The sequence below is a fragment of the Hordeum vulgare genome, chromosome 3H (assembly GCF_904849725.1).
Source record: "Hordeum vulgare subsp. vulgare chromosome 3H, MorexV3_pseudomolecules_assembly, whole genome shotgun sequence".
Lineage (NCBI taxonomy): Eukaryota > Viridiplantae > Streptophyta > Magnoliopsida > Poales > Poaceae > Hordeum > Hordeum vulgare.
This window is the reverse complement of record NC_058520.1, coordinates 418,529,439-418,546,665: the sequence shown is the minus strand read 5'-3', so window position 1 is coordinate 418,546,665 and position 17,227 is coordinate 418,529,439. Positions and strand designations below refer to the sequence as shown.

General features: G+C 46.3%; 1 protein-coding gene across 1 annotated transcript in view; it reads left to right on the top strand.

Moving 5' to 3' along the window:
- Positions 1-12,548, top strand: part of LOC123441809 — a 39,557-nt gene extending 27,009 nt beyond the window's left edge. Inside the window, exons 2-10 of the mRNA XM_045118031.1 lie at positions 1,578-1,650; positions 1,751-1,940; positions 2,824-3,013; positions 4,849-5,019; positions 5,228-5,372; positions 10,045-10,200; positions 10,287-11,459; positions 11,551-11,622; positions 12,285-12,548. Of these exons, the coding sequence (XP_044973966.1) occupies positions 1,578-1,650; positions 1,751-1,940; positions 2,824-3,013; positions 4,849-5,019; positions 5,228-5,372; positions 10,045-10,200; positions 10,287-11,459; positions 11,551-11,582 (2,130 nt within the window). The 3' untranslated portion in view covers positions 11,583-11,622; positions 12,285-12,548. The remainder of the gene's footprint in view (positions 1-1,577; positions 1,651-1,750; positions 1,941-2,823; positions 3,014-4,848; positions 5,020-5,227; positions 5,373-10,044; positions 10,201-10,286; positions 11,460-11,550; positions 11,623-12,284) is intronic.
- Positions 12,549-17,227: the final 4,679 nt, after the last annotated feature.

Genomic DNA, 17,227 nt, shown 5'->3' with positions numbered 1-17,227 from the left:
ATATACAACCCAAGTTCAAAAGCCATACCCTTCACTACATCCTTAATATAGCTAAACAGGGAAAAGCCTTAAGAATTTTCACATACTTTTTGGAGGGTCTAGATCCTTCAAAATAGAGTGCAAAGCTATCCTTAGAATTTATTTATGTGGATTTCATTTTACGAATCAAACATGCTATGCATTGAAGAGACTTCCGAAGGCCTTAACACAGTTTAATTCGAGAATCATGCTTGGCTCACTTGTCTTGTGTGGTTTATATATGCATCTTCCATTGATGGGATATTGGGTCAGTGTGTTTATGCAACATATTTTACAAGAACACCAACAATAACCAGGTCTTTAATTAGTGCCATGTAGGTGAGTTGTTGATTTATTATGCAACATGCAAATTAAAGACGCATGATTTTTTATGGTGTGGTGTTTTAGATCCACACTTCGTTTTCTTAGTTGGATCTTAGATCCATATAATGCCGCTATGCATAGGGAGCCAGCAGACAAGTCGCCAAAGAACATCAGATATATTTTTGTTAGAATTCATCCCCAACTACTTTTTACTTTGTTCTTGTGGTTCCTCACACTAGTTGGGAACTTGATCGCAGCTGCACGGTGATGCATGGTGATGGCTATCGGCTGTGGGGCCACGTAGTAGGTTGGTTACATAATCACGCACGTCTGGTAATAGGGTTTTAATGCAACTATTTCTTATTTATTATTCTGTCTTCTGCGCGGGGGGGGGGGGGGGGGGGGGTTTCTTATTTATTATTCACGATCCATATATTGTTATCAAACCTGAAAGCTTGTTGCATTTCCCTGGCAACTCAGTTTGGATCATTGCCTGATCTGCCACATTCCTTAAAGTTGTAGGCTGCGCATGCGCTTTAGCATCTTCAATTGTGACTGCTTGAAATTGAAAGACGATATATTTTGACTCGAGTATGCATATCTACAATCAGCGTATCCTCACGGCCGTATCTTATCACAGTAACAATGTGTCGATCGATGAGCTTATTCCGCAAGTAAGCGAAACCCGCACGGCTTTGGGTGCCTCTATAAGTACCCCTCCTCCGTCCCACCCATTGCGGCCCGTGGTCCTCTCCCTCACCCTCTCCCCTCCCCTCCTGTCCTGGCAAAACCAACAAACAGCACGAAAGAAGGTTTAACCCTCCCTCCCTCTCTCTCTCCCTTCGATCTCTCTTTTCCGCAGCGAGGTCGGCGACCAGTGCAGCTGGCGTGGTGTCGCCCTCCCTCCGTCTCTCGCAGCTAATAAACTTCCGGGGCGACATTTTCCTTCTGCAGCGAGGATCGGCGACGAACATCATCATGGACGACCTGCGCGGGTTGCGTGGCCTCTCCCCCCCCCCTCTCTCTCTCTCTGTCTCTCTCTCTGTCTCTCTCTCTGCTAATAAATTTCCGGCGATTTGTGCAGCGAGGGTCGGGGTCGGGGACGCACACCGGTTTCAGGGCCGGCGACGAGCATCAGCGAGCAGCGTGGTCTCTCCCCCGCCCCCCTCTCTCTGCCTCTCCCTCTCCCTCTCTCTCTCATAGCTAAGAAATTTCCGGCTAATTTTCTTCTGCAGCGAGGATCGGCGACGGGGACGCACACCGGTTTCAAGCGGGCCACGAGCCGACGAGCATCGGCGATCAGCGTGGGTGTCGTGAACTCTCCCTTCCTCCCGCCCCCCTCTCTCTGCCTCTCCCTCTCCCTCTCTCTCTCATAGCTAAGAAATTTCCAACTAATTATCTTCTGCAGCGAGGATCGGCGACGGGGACGCACACCCGTGTCAAGCGGGCGACGAGCCGACGAGCATCGGCGATCAGCGTGGGTGCCGTGAAGTCTCCCTTCCTCCCGCCCGCGCCTCTCTCGGTTCGGGGACGCAACCGGTTCTGCAGGAGGCCGATTTTCTTCTGCAGCCACACCGGCGATCAGCGCGGGTGGTCAGGTCTCTCTCTCCCTTTCTCCTGCCCCCTCTCTCTCTTAACCGTAACTTCATCGTCTCTGCGTAGCGTAGCGGGGTTCGCTCTTCAATTCGTCGCCGTTTTGCAGCGGACTGCGTTCTACTTCACCACGGCGTCTCTGCTACCACACCGTGGTGGCGGAGACAGTGGGGGGCCAGCGGGGGCCAGACCCCATTGCTCTGCCACCCTATGAACCTTTGTTAACTTGGATAAAAATAAATTGGTATCCGACTGGAAAAGGCCCCAAGCCTAGGAAACAACCCGGCCAGCGCCAAGTTGGGAAAGGGCCCAAGCCTAAGAAGCAACCTATGTTGTTGTTGGCCCGTTAGGATGATCGATTAGTCGTTGCTTGACTACCATCTTAAAAAAAAACAGCCGCCGCCTCTGTGTACTCATCGCCGGCGTCCGGCGGCGATGCGTGTGTTCTCGACTGTCGCCCCCGTGTACTAGGGCCTAGGGCATCGCCAGCGTCCGGCGGCGATGCGTGTGTTTGTCGTCTGTCGCCCCAGTGTGTCAGGGTCTAGGGCATCGCCACCGTCCGGTGGCGATGCGTGCGTTCGTAGTCTGTCGCCCCCGTGTGCGGGCTAGGCCCGCCAGCGTCCGGTGGTGATGGATGTGTTCGTCGGCCGTCGCCTGCAACCTGTTTATATATGCGCCAATTTTATGATATCCCTGTGTCAGGTAATCATATTAGGTTTCATGTTTGGGATATCATATGTTATTCCTGTTATATATATATATATAATACTCTTGTATGGTCATTGAACTAAGAAAATTATAAGACAATTGTCTTCTTCGCGCCCCGCCCCATGTTCAACACCTTGCGAATTTCTGCTTGGAAATTCATTGCTTTCTTTATTCTTGCAGAATGATGGATCGTATTAAGGTGCTGCGTTCCCTCTGCAAGGTGTTGGACTCAAATTTTGAAGACAAGTTAGAAGAACTGGGCCAATGGGAGGAGCTTGAAGAGGGGACGGCAGAATGGAAAACAGCCGAGAACAGATTGGAGCGGACGATACAGACTCTACTCGAGACCAGAGAGGAGAGATACAATAAGGTAATAAACATTGATTCAACTGCTATTTTGCTGAAAATTGGTGAAGTTCCTGCACGCAATCCGTTCAGTTTACCCTCTTGATGTTTGTTGGTGTTAATTGTTAGTTCCATAATTGTGAGTCCCTCTGTCATTTGATCTGTCGACGATTTGAGTGGGTAGGGTTTTATCCGCTCATGGGTTGAAATTGAGGTCTGTCCCAGCCAGAGTACACACATTGGCCAGAACAGTGTCCGATAGGTCTAGAGTGACATGATACCCTTTTCAGGCCAATGGACGTTATACATGATCAAGTTTATTTAGGGAAAAGAGAGAATCATTGCAAATTTGTGATGGACCTGGTTAATTGGGTAGGCACTTCTTTAAATATTTGATGGCAATGTACGGGTTGTCCAAACGTGCTCTGTTAAATCCTGAAAAACTTTCTGGACAATGTTAATTGTTAAGCACCACAGCACAATCTTGTTTTCTACTGTAGATGAGAGATAGGTTCAGAGGGTATGCTGCAGCTTCGGCTTCTTCAGGGTTATATACTTCCGGAATGCAATGCTGCTAATATGATCTCGGACAATTAGCCCCTCACCTGCCTCACCTTGTTCAAGGCACAAAGGGTTTTTATGGAGCCAAGTGAGGGCGCAGTCCAAGGACACTTAACACGAGCATTCTGAAAATACTGTTGTCGTGTCCTGTTCACCGAACATTCCCTTTCTTGTCTTCTACTCCCTCCATTCCTAAATATAAGTCTTTTTAGTGGTTTCACTAGGGAACTACATACGGATGTATATAGACATACTTTAGAGTATAGATTCATTCATTTTGTTCCGTATGTAGTCCATTAGTGAAATCTCTTAAAAGACTTATATTTAGGAACGGAGGGAGTAGATGGTATTGAGATGCAGCGTCTGAATATAATTCAGAAGGACAATGGTAGGATACTTCAACTTATGCTAGCGTACCCTTTGTTGTGAAAAGCATCATCCGTCGATCCATTCTAACAAATTTGTTTTCGCTTGGTAAATGACAGAATTTGCTCATACTAGCTCGAAGGCTTCTTGCTTTAGTGTATCCCAGTTTCCACAAATGCTGCACGAATGACCATTGTCGAGAGTTCTTCTCCACTTGCTCTTAGTGTCTGAACTGTCCAGAGAATTTTCTAAATTTTGTTTGAAACTGGGGTTGTCCAGATTGTTTTCCAATGGTCTCTTTAAGCACTAGCAGTTCACCTCATATCATATTGTTTCCCTGGTTAGTATTACTGTTGTAGGCTTAGCTTGTAGGCGTTACAAACAGTGAAAATGCCACTTTTTCCAGGGTTCCAAGCTGGAAAATCCTACAAATCAGTTTCAGGGATCTTGAGGTTTAGGACCATTTCAGCATCGTGAGGGTAGAAAAACTCCGTAGCCTCATTCCAATCCTTTTTTGCCTGGTCTGATGAGTTAGACTTTTTCAGTCTTGTAAATTTCTTGCTGAACTCAGATTTCATGAGACCATTCGTTGGAAGTCAGTCATTCCTTCATTTGTTGATGCCCCTTCCATTTTCAAATCTCCAAATGGTTGCCTTCTTCAGGAGATACAGTCCATGTTCCTATTCCTTTCCAATAACGTGAAGGATCTGCTTTCAAAACTGTATCGCAGACATTTGGTTGGATAATCGTGAATGAGCATATGCACAAAGTATTGTTATTGCATTTATATTTCGATGTGGCCTGTCATGTCATTCTTATTAACCAAATATCATGTTGTTTGATCAGTTTTATTTTTCTTGAGACATCAGTATCAACTCTATCATCGTGTTGTCGTATATTCTCTATCATCATGACATTCTCTGTATATTCCAGCTAAAAGAGTGTGGGACTAAGGTCATCCAACAGTGGAAATCAAACGACACACCACCATCAAGAATCGTCGATTTTTCGGAAGCCTTGGCATTTTATGATGCCGCATCAGCAACAGAGTCATCGGCACAGTTGACTGGATACAAAGCTCTGAACATTGATTCAATAAAGAAGGTAGAATTTGTTTCAGTCCACTTATCTTATATTCCCTCCGTCCCAAAATAAGTGAATCAAAAGTGACTCTATTTTGTACTAAAGTTAGTACAAAACTGAGTCATTTTTTAGTCACTTATTTTGGGACAGAGGGAGTATAAGTTAACTTAGTTCACCCTCCCACCCCCCCTCCCGAGGAGTGCTAAACTAATACTATCTATTCGAGCAGATAAATAATGAAATTCTTCTGCAAAAATCACTAGAGCTGAAGAAACTGAAAGACAAGTTTGTCAGGCGCAAGAGCAAGCTGCTTTCACTGATTCAGAAGAGTCATTTTTCCTCGAGTCTGGTGCATTTTGATTTTGAAATGAAAGGTAATCTTTCGGTGGCTTTATAGTTCTTGATTTTTTTTGACATTTTTAGACTGATCTGAACATGTTGCTGGTTGACGATGGAAGTAGAATAGAGTACCATTTAGTGAGACATTCATACCTTGATGTTGCTGGTTGTATAGCCCACATAGCATCCATTCCATTGCACTTGCTCTTTTCCCCAAGAGAAAGCTGCATGAACAAGAACGACTTGTCATTTATCAGGTCACAAATGATGAAAAATCTGAGAACTAAATTTGAACAAAAGTGAAAAGGAAGCCAAGGGCAAGGCAACGAGCAATCAAGCATAAGGGCATGACATATTGCATAACCAGTTCACATGGCATCAGTCCTGGATACTCAATACCGATTCCTAAACACAACAAATTAGACTACATTACTAGAATAGCATATAAATGTCCACATAACATCAGCATAGCAAAAGGCTTCTGGCCAACTTTCTCAAGTCTCAACTCTCATCATCATCATCATCCTGCACATAGTCTGAATCCTCCTCTTCATTGTGGTTGGGGATACTTCAGTGCTGCCCTTGCTCCACGTCCTTCTCTTCCCCATCTTCAAGCAGTGCTGGACATGTTGTTGTAGGTCTCTTGCGCCGTCTTTTAAACTGCACATGGACAACTAAAGGCCCCTTCGAAGTGTAGTACTTGTCCTAGGAAGATTGCAACCTTGAAGGTTCACGGATGCACCAACAGCCACATCAACATCCTCTCTTGTGATATCATCAGGACATCCTCGAGCACCTTGAGGTAGTGGTATTGTTGGGTCAACCCACTCAATGCCCCAATCAAAATCCTCAATGACCAAAGGGTGAAAGCTATTGTCGCCTGCCTTCTCACGCCTCTTTTGAAACCTATGCATCATCTTCCGGTTGTATGAAACAAAACACAACAATTCAACCTTTCCACTGCAGCTTGTTCCTTTTCTTCATATGGATCTATAAACAACAACAACAACAACAAAGCCTTTAGTCCGAAACAAGTTGGTGTAGGCTAGAGCTAAAACCTAGAACATGGATAGCAAGTTTCCACACACCCCTGTCCATGGCTAGTTCTTTGGTGATACTCTAGTCCTTCAGATCTCTCTTTACGGACTCCTCCCATGTCAAGTTCGGTCTATCCTGACCTCTCTTAACATTGTCAACACACTTTAGCCGTTTGGCATGCACTGGATCTTCAGGAAGCCCGAGCTAAATACACCCAAACCATCTCAGATGATGTTGAATAAACTTCTCTTCAATCGGTGCTACCCCAGCTCTGTCCCGTATATCATCATTTCAGACCCGGTCCTTTCTTGTGTGGCCACACATACACTCAACATGTGCATCTCCGCTACACCTAACTGTTGAACATGTCATCCTTTAGTTGGCCAACACTTAGCGCCATACAACATTGCGGGTCGAATCACGGTTCTATATAACCTCCCTTTTAGCTTTTGTGGTACTCTCTTGTCACATAGAACGCCAAAAGCTTGGCGCCACTTCATCCATTTGGCTTTGATTCGATGGTTCACATCTTCATCGATATCCCCATCCTTCTGCAACATTGACCCCAAATATCGAAAGGTGTCCTTTTGAGGCACCGCATTACTTGCCCATCAAGGCTAACCTCCTCCTCCTTGTGCCTAGTAGTAGTGAAACCGCACCTCATGTACTCGGTTTTAGTTCTACTAAGCCTAAAACCTTTCAATTTTAAGGTTTGTCTCCATAGCTCTAACTTCCTATTAACCTCCGCACGACTATAATCGACTAGCACCACATCATCTGCAAAGAGCATACATCAGGGATATCTCCTTGTATATCCCTTGTGACCTCATCCATCACCAAAGCAAAAGAGATAAGGGCTCAAAGCCGACCCTTGGTGCAGTCCTATTTTAATCGAGAAGTCATCAGTGTCGCCATCACTTGTTCAAACGCTTCTCACAACATTATTATACATGTCCTTGATGAGGGTAATGTACTTTGTTGGGACTTGGTGTTTCTCCAATGCCCACCACATGACATTCCACGGTATCTTATCGTAGGCCTTCTCCAAGTCAATGAACACCATATGCAGTTCGTTCGTTTGCTCTCTGTCTCTCGCTAAGTTGTCCGTACCAAGAAAATGGCTTCCATGGTCGACCTCCCGGGCATGAAACCAAACTGATTTTTGGTCACACTTGTCATTCTTCTTGAGCGTTGCCCAATGACTCTCTCCCACGACTTCATTGTCTGGCCCATCAGTTTAATTCCAGGTAATTAGTACAACTCTGAACATCCCCCTTGTTCTTGAAGATTGGTACTAATATACTCCGTCTCCATTCTTCCGGCATCTTGTTTGCCCGAAAAATGAGGTAGAAAAGCTTAGTTAGCCATACTATCGCTATGTCTCCGAGGCCTCTCCACACCTCAATGGGGATACAATCAGGGCCCATCGCACCTCCTTTCATCCTTTCAAAATCCCCTTTGACCTCAGACTCCTGGATTCGCTGCACAAAATGCATGCTGGTATCATCAAAGGAGTCGTCCAGTTCAATGGTAGAGCTTTCATTCTCTCCATTGAACAACTTGTCGAAGTAATCCCACCAACTATGCTTAATCTCTTCGTCCTTCACCGGGAGCTGGTATGCTCCGTCTTTGATGCATTTGACTTGCTCGGCATCTCTTGTCTTCCTCTCTTGGATCTTTGGCCATCTTATAGATGCCCCTTTCGCCTTCCTTCGTGTCTAAGCGATGGTAGATGTCCTCCTCGCCCGATCCCTTGCTTCACTCACAGCTCGCTTTACGGCCTTCTTTGCCATCTTGTACTTCTCTATGTTGTATGCACTCCTATCCAGGTAAAGGCGTCAGAAACAATTTTTGTTCTACTTAATAGCTTTTTGGACATCATCGTTCCACCACCAGGTATCTTTAGCTTCGCTTCTACTTCCCCTGGACAGTGGACATTCCAAACTCCTCGGAGGCCACCTTATGAATGCAAGTCGCCATCTTCATCCACATTGTCTGCATCACCAACTTTCTCCCAAGGGCCCTCCTTAATGACCTTCTTCTTGAACGCCCTAGCTACCTCTCCCTTGAGCTTCCACCATTTCGTTCTAGCGACTTTGGCACGCTTATCCCGCTGGACATGAACCCGAAAGCGGAAGTCAACCACCACAAGCTCATGCTGAGGGACAACACTCTCTCCACGTATCCAACACCCTTTTTAAAGAGGGTGTTAGCTACGATCATGTCGTGGGCTAGAGCAAAGCTTAAGACATCTCCTTCTTGATTCTTGATACCATAACCAAAGCCTCCATGCACCCCTTCAAAGCCTGTTTTAGATGTACCCACATGGCCATTGAGGTCTCCTCCTATGAAGAGCTTCTCGCCAATAGATACACTCCTAACCATGCCCTCCTGGCCTTCCCAAACTCCCTCTTGGTGTTCTCATTGTGCCTACTTGCGGAGCATATGCGCTGATAACATTGAGAACTAAGTCCCCATCTACCAGCTTGGCCAGGATAATTCAGTCCTCACGCCTCTTGATGTCTACCACTCCATACTTGAGGCTCTTGTTTTTTTTGATAGAAAGACTGTAAGGGAGCCCCCTACAATATAATTGGTGCAACAAACCCAAACTGCAAGTACCATGCCTTGAAGTCAGCCCCTTTCCACCACTAGGCTATGCCTTAGTCTGCCTTGAGGCTCTTGTTGATCAAGATGCCTACTCCATTTTTATTTGCAGTCGTCCCACAACCTGAAGCTGGCATCCTCCACCTCCTTCGCCTTTTGTCCCCTCCATTTGGTTTCTTGGATGCAAAGGATATCAACACCTCTACTCACTGCCGTATCAACTAGCTCCTGAAGCTTACCTGTTAGGGACCCTATGTTCCAGTTACCTAAGCGGATCCTCCTAGGGTCGGCTAGCTTCCTTATCCTTCGCACTCGTCGAGTCAATTTTGAAGACCCTTGCTCATTTTTCACTACACCTGGGCGTCGATGTAGCGCACCACTAAGGATGCGACGACCCGATCCTTGCTCACTTGCGACCGTATCCAGATCAAGGTACAACACGCCACCAGGGGGTGATGGCCCGGCCCTTGCCCATTTGACACCACACCTAGGTTCCGATATTGCGTGTCGCCATCTCCATAAGAGTGACTGAGTTTTGACGTTGGCTCGCCAAGCCTAGGTGGAGTTTTCGTATGGATCTACAAACAACAAAAGAAAATGAGTAAATGGCTTGCTGGAAGTGCCATTGAAAAGCATAAAGAGTTTACTCCAATTCCTCTCACACCCGGATGATGATGCACAAAGGCTGACAATACGTTTTGCAAATCTTTGTATCTCAATGGCCCGACCACCATACTCACATCACCAATCAACTGAAGTGATAAAAAGGAAACAGTCAAAAACATATGAACTTATGAATAGTAAACATGCTGAAAATTAACATGTTGCAATTAACAATACTTACGAGGGCCCCTTTTCTCAATATTTCAAATTGCCAACGCATTAGAAAAAACTCCTCGATGGGCCTCTTAGAGCACAGCTTGTTGATCAATCTTGCTTCGAGTATTGGCATCAAGTACTGTTTTTGCAAGCACATCATTAAAGCAGCTCCTTTAGCTCCCCAACTAAGGCATCGTCATTCCTCTTTACAATATTTGTGACGTAATATTGTATCTTTTTCAGTTGAGACGAATGAAGATTATTTTGTTGCTTGCAAAGAGTTGAAAGAGGCGATCTCAAAGGCCAAAGCTCAAGTTGTTAAGAGGAAGGAAATAATAATGAGAACAGAGATGTTGGAATTGGCCGTAGATCAAACAATGCCTCTGGCAAATATCGATGGTAAATAATTACATCCTATGTCTTAACTAAATGAAACTTGTTGATTCTTTTTGCTTTCTCACAGAAAATTGCTCCTGTTTCAACAGGGTTCATCCAGGTCATCGAAACTCAGGTGGATGTGTTGGTTCAGGAAGAAGGGAGACCTTTCATCTACGATGATGGAGATATACATTTAACTCTGGATAGGCTCCAAACCATTGATTCCAAGAAGAAGGCTCCACAAACTTCAGGTTCCAAGCTGAAAATAAGAGAACTTGTTCTGGAAAAGGGGATGCAGGAGAAAGCTTCAGGCACCTCAGGAGCAAGTTTCTGTCTGTCTGCTGCCAATGCGGGTGAGGAATCTCTTGTTGTTGCTCCAAAGAAGCCCACAGCAGTTTCGAGATCAAGTTCAAGGCCCAAGGAGAAGCAAACTCAACCGGAACTGCGAAGAATAACACGACTGTCCGCCAAAGTCTTTACGCAGGAGGAATCATCAAGCTCCCAAATTGGAGAAGAAGAAGATTACCCAGGAGAAACCTCAAGAACAAGTTCCAGTCTGTCTGCTGCTAATGGTCGTAAGGAATCTCGTATTGTTGCTCGAAAGAAGCCCACAGCACGTGTGAGAGCGAGTTCAAGGCTCAAGGAGAAGGAAACTCAACCGGAACTGCGAAGAATGACACGACTGTCTGCCAAAGTCTTAACACAGCAGCAATCATTAAGCTCCCAAACTGGAGAAGAAGAAGATTACTCAGGAGAAACCTCAAGAGCAAGTTCCAGTCTGTCTGCTGCTAATGGTCGTAAGGAATCTCGTATTGTTGCTCGAAAGAAGCCCGCAGCACGTGTGAGAGCAAGTTCAAGGCTCAAGGATAAGGAAACTCAACCGGAACTGCGAAGAATGACACGACTGTCCGCCAAAGTCTTAACGCAGCAGGAATCACCTGGCTCCCAAACTGGAGAAGAAGATTACTCAGGAGAAACCTCAAGAGCAAGTTCCAGTCTGTCTGCTGCTAATGGTCGTAAGGAATCTCGCATTGTTGCTCGAAAGAAGCCCGCAGCACCTCTGAGAGCAAGTTCAAGGCTCAAGGAGAAGGAAACTCAACCGGAACTGCGAAGAACAACAAGAGTCTCTGTCAAAGTCTTTTCTCAGCAAGAATCACCAGGCTCCCAAAGTGGAGAAGAATACTCGGGGCAAAGCTCACTGCCTGTTGAACCGCAGTTGATAGCTTCATTGCCACCACATCCAAGGCAACCTAGGACTCTAAGAGTGGAAATACGACCTGGTAAAAAGCTCACTGATATTACAAATTTTGCATGTATTCCGAGGTGCACTGTGTTTAGCTCCTTTAATATATGTTGTTTGATGCCTTTTAGGTGAAGCCGTGAAGGATGATGACAATAGCTGACAAGGTCCGCATCTTGATGGAAATGAACATCCAAAATAAGGTAGATCTATTTATGTGTCACTGGGTTTATTAGCCAGCAGCAATTGCTCATATGGAATGAACTAAAATATAATATGTTGTCATGATTCAATAATGAGAGAAGTGCATATATCAACCCTGAACTCCTGTCAAATGGTACCAAAAGGCACCTGAATGCTGCAAAAAAAAAAAAAGTTCAGACCTGCTGTGGGTTTCTTTGGGGTGTGGGCAGGCAATGTGTTCCGCAGGCAAAACTATAGTAATCTGTGTCCATATTGGTAGCTATTTATCAGCAACTGTTTTCTTCAGTAGGCAACACATTTTTTCCAGTGGACCATACTGTAATATCTGTGCTCTATTTTCAGCATCTGTTTTTCTTCAGTAGGCAACATAATTAGGTATGAGCAATAAAGTGTTGTTCCTTTTTGCGCAAATAAACAGATTATTTTAGCAACTTTTTTTGCTCATTGCTGAGGGTATCTTGCAACTTGCCTACATCATTTTGTTTTTGCATCAACTTGCTTACATCATTTTGTTAACGTCATATTATTACTGAGGATGTCCTGCAACTTTGCCTACATCATTTGTTAGAACATTCAGGGGGCCTACTACTTTTTATGTGTTTTTAGGCAATTACAGGCCTCTAAGCAACTCCTTTTCTCAAAATTTTATTATTTTTTGCAGGGGCCAGGGCCAGGTGCAAGGAATGAAAAAGCAAAAACTGAGTGAATCAGCAAGTTCTTCATGGGTTGCAGGAATCTTTTGCCAACAAACAGAAGTTCTTTTTTTTGAAACCGAACAAACAGAAGTTTTTGCGCTGTAGGAATCGTGTAGTGATCCAACCGTAGCCAAAATTGTCTATTTTTTTTGTTGCTGGCCTGATCTTTCACATATACTATCAGATGCAGTGGGGATCTTTTTTCCAGAACTTTTTGCCTGATCAGTTGATTTTGCTGCCTTTTATTTGCCTATTTTGGTGAGGGGTGACTTCGTTTCTTGGACGAGACTACTCCATGGTGTGTGGTGGGCTCTGGGCTGGCTGGGAGGGGAGAGGACGAAGGGGGAGGAGGAATGTGCGTGCTGATTTTTTCCTGAAACACGCAAGAGCTTTATGCGTTGATTGATTAAGAACAGAATGAGTATAGAGTAGCAAATACAAAATTGAGTCATTTATTTTAGAACGAAGGAAGCATAAATTACAAGATGCTAGTGGAGGAAGCCTCTAGCAGCCCACACCCACCGCCGACTTCAGAATTTCATGTTTTTTTTTCTCGAATACGCATAAGCATGTGTATCATAGCATTAAAGAAGCGGCAAAGAAACCGAATGCAAGGCCTTTCGACCAATACAATGCTAATCATGAGGATTAGCCTCCACAATCATTGCACACACTCATCCCACCTACTATGATACAAGCTTCTCTAGTTTAACCTCATGCCAAAGAAAATAAGGCAAGCCAAAAAGCAACCTAGCCATATCACAACCTACAACAAGATCAAGACCAATAACCAACACAAACCAATGTACCGCCACCCAAATGCACCAGGGGAAAGTCGACAAGTGAACGGCAGGGCTTGGGCAGGCCAAGGAAAGGTTTCGTCGAGAGAACACCGAAGATGGTGTACATTGTGCCAAAGAGGCCCACGCCCAAAGAGTCGTCGACCTTGACTCGAGCCGCACTGTCGATGTTCCTTGAGCAACAAGACAACGCCTTCAAGAAGGTAATGATGCCTTGGCGTCGTCGTTGTCCGGTTCGAAGGAACCAAGGGTTCCCCCGAGCTCGAGGAAGGTAGTCCGATCGGGTCTAAGACAATTCCTTCAGGAAGGGAACGACGCTCGCGGGCGTCGTCGTTGTCAGCCTCATCGAAGCTGGGATTTCTCCCAACCCAGATCGTAGACCCCATCGCACACCAAGCAGCACGAGCAGATCAACCACCGCACCCGGAAGTGTCGCAGTTCGCACAATTAGAGTATATATAATATAGCCATGTACCCCTTTGTACTTATTCTATTGTATAAGGTTTTTTTTGCATATAGTCCACACATGTACATGTATATATATATCGGCCTACGGCCTCATGGGAATACAAGCTGCATATTCCTAACATGGTATTAGAGCCCTAGGTTTTTTTTCCGCACGCGCAACTCGTGCTTTTCCTCCTTGCCGACGCTAGCGCTACAGCTTCTCTCGCCGAAGCTCGCACTTAGCTACCTTGGGCTGGCGCGTTCTTCTTCCTGACCGCGTCGTGCTCGTGTTGCAGCCTCGGTGTCTCCAGATCGAAGCCTGCCTCGTCTTCAGCTCGCGATCGCGTCGGCTCCTCCCAGTCTCGGCGTCTCCTGAAGCCGGATCGAGGCTCTCCTCCCACCCCCGCCCTCCACCCCGGTCGTGTCGGCTCTGCTCCCGCCCTCGCCCTCCACCTCAGCCGCGTTGGCTCTGCTCCCGCCCTCGCCCTCCACCCCGGCCGCGTCGGCTCCTCCCCGTCTCGACGTCTCCCGCCGCCGGATCGAGGCTCTGCTCCTGGTCGTGCTCTCCAGGTCGCGTCGTGCTCTCCAGATCGAAGCTTCCCACACCACGCCGCCTTCTGCACTTCCCGATCGGATCGGGTGTTCACCTGGTCGCTCTCCAGATTGAAGCTTCCCGCACCGCGCCGCCTTCTGCACTCCGGATCGGATCGGGTGTTCACCTAGCAACATGCTTATGATGAGCAGGTTTTGACTTATGAGGAGGCTCTTCAGGCATATCATGGTGCTCTCTCTGTTTACACCCAGTGGCTTCATGATGATGCTCGTTCTGCAACTGTTCTCACTGCTAGTGTTCTGCCTCAGTTTGCCTTTGAGTTTCTGGGCCTTCCTACTCTATTTGAGATGTGGACCTGTCTTCGTCAGCGCTATGAGCCCTTTGGTGATGCCTTATACCTCTCTATGGTCCGTCAGGAGCATGCTCTTCAGCAGGGTGACTCCACTTTTGATAATTTCTATGCACATAATTCTGTTATCTGGCGCGAGCTTGATTCTCTCCGCAATGCTCATTGTCATACTTGCCCGTGTTGCCAGGCTGTGCAGGATAATTTGGAGTTTCATCGTGTCTACGAGTTCTTGTCTTGGCTCCATAAGGAGTTTGAGCCCCGGCGTGCTCAGTTGTTTGCTCGTGGCCGTATTTCTCTCATGGAGGTGCTTTCTAAGATTCGTGCCGAGGAGACTCGCTTGCGTGGTGCTGGTTTGCTAGGGGTTCCCTCTGTGCTCGCTGCTCGAGCTCCCACTATGCCACATGTTGCACTGACTCCTTCTCGCTCGAGTGCCCCGCCGCTCTTGCCCACTCCTTCTAGCGGCTCGGGCCGCGCCCGTCCACATTGCGGCTACTGGAACCTGGATGGCCATGTCGAGTTTTAGTGCTTCCAGAAGAAGAAACACCTGCGTAAGGAGCGATCATCATCTTCAGGGACTTCGTCTACTACCTCGACATCTTTAGCCACTGCTTTGACTGAGAAGGATATTCTGAGACTTAAGCGTCTGCTCGCTGCTTCAGGTTCTTCCTTGACGTGTATTGCTGGTTCTGTGACTGATGCTTCCAACACTGAGCATCCACCCGCTACACAGTCAGGTACATCCCCATGGGTTCTGGACTCTCGAGCTTCTTTTCATATGTCTTCTTATTCTTCCACTTTGTCCTTTCTTAGATCACTTGATTTTCCTGTTCATGTCCTCACTGCTGATGGTACTCCTCTTTCTGTTGCTAGTAGAGGCAATCTTACCACTCCTTATTTTGTCCCTGATGTTGCTCATGTTCCTCGACTTACCATGAATCTGTTTTCTGCTGGTCAACTTACTGATTCTGGTTGTCGCGTCATCCTTGACGTTGACTCTTGTTTTGTCCAAGACTGTCACACGCACACTCTGGTTGGGGCCGGCCCTCGCTGCCGATTCTCAAGGTCTTTGGGAGTAAGACCGGCTTCATGTTCCTTTCGCTGCCACCACTATCGCCAGTTCCTCCGCTTCGATCGCCTCCGCTATCGGTTCCTTCCAGAAGTGACATCATCGGCTTGGTCATCTTTGTGGTTCTTGTTTGTCGTCTGTAGTTCGTCGAGGTCTTCTGGGGCCTGTCTCAGGAGATGTCTCTTTAGAATGTCAGGATTGTCGTCTTGGCAAACAAATTCAGTTACCATATTCACATAGTGAGTCAGTGTCTAAGCGTCCTTTTGATTTAGTCCATTCTGATGTATGGGGTCTGGCTCCCTTCACTTCGAAAGGGGGTCATGATACTATATTATTTTCATAGATGATTTCTCTCGTTACACATGGATTTATTTTATGACTTCTCGTAGTGAGGCGTTGTCTATTTATAAGCGTTTTGCTGCCATGGTTCACACCCAGTTCTCTTCGCCCATTCGCGTGTTTCGTGCTGACTCCGCTAGCGAGTATATTTCTAAGATGTTGCATGGTGTTCTTGCTGAGCAAGGGACTCTTTCTCAATTCTCTTGTACTGGTGCTCACGCTCAGAATGGCATGGCTGAGCGCAAGCATCGTCACCTTCTTGAGACGGCTCGTGTATTGATGATTGCTGCCTCTCTCCCGCCTTATTTTTGGGCTGCGGCTGTCTCCACCTCCACCTATCTGATCAATCTACAACCTTCCGCTGCTCTTTAGGGTGGTATTCCTTTCGAGCGTCTTTTTGATCGTTCTCCTGATTATTCGATGCTTCGCTTGTTCGTTTGTGTTTGCTATGTTCTTCTTGCCTCTCGAGAATGGACCAAACTGACTGCTCAGTCTGTTGAGTGTGTCTTCTTAGGCTATAGTGATGAGCATAAGGGCTATCGTTGTTGGGATCCTATCGGTCGTCGGATGTGTATCTCTCGGGATGTGGCTTTTGATGAGTCTCGTCCCTTCTACCCGCGCTCATCTTCCTCGACCTTTTCAGTGGAGGATATCTCTTTCCTCACTTTTCTTGACACAACTATCACCCCCATCGAGCCTTTGTCTATTTGTTCCGCTACCTCTGCTTCTCCACCTCTTGCCGATTTGCCACCACCTGTTGGAAAATATGCCCTAGAGGCAATAATAAATTAGTTATTATTATATTTCCTTGTTCATAATAATCGTTTATTATCCATGCTATAATTTTATTGATTGGAAACTCAAATACATGTGTGGATACATAGATAAAACACTGTCCCTAGTAAGCCTCTAGTTGACTAGCTCGTTGATCAAAGATGGTCAAGATTTCTTAACCATAGACAAGTGTTGTCACTTGATAACGGGATCACATCATTAGGAGAATCATGTGATGGACAAGACCCAAACTATGAACGTAGCATATTGATCGTGTCGTTTTATTGCTATTGTTCTCTGCGTGTCAAGTATTTGTTCCTATGACCATGAGTGTTGGGGAACGTTGCATGGGAAACAAAAAAATTCCTACGCACACAAAGACCTATCATGGTGATGTCCATCTACGAAAGGAGATTTAGATCTACGTACCCTTGTAGATCGCACAACAGGAAGCGTTAAGAAACGCGGTTGATGTAGTGGAGCGTCTTCACGTCCCTCGATCAGCCCCACGAACCGTCCCGCGATCCGTCCCGATCTAGTGCCGAACGGACGACACCTCCGCGTTCAGCACACGTACAGCT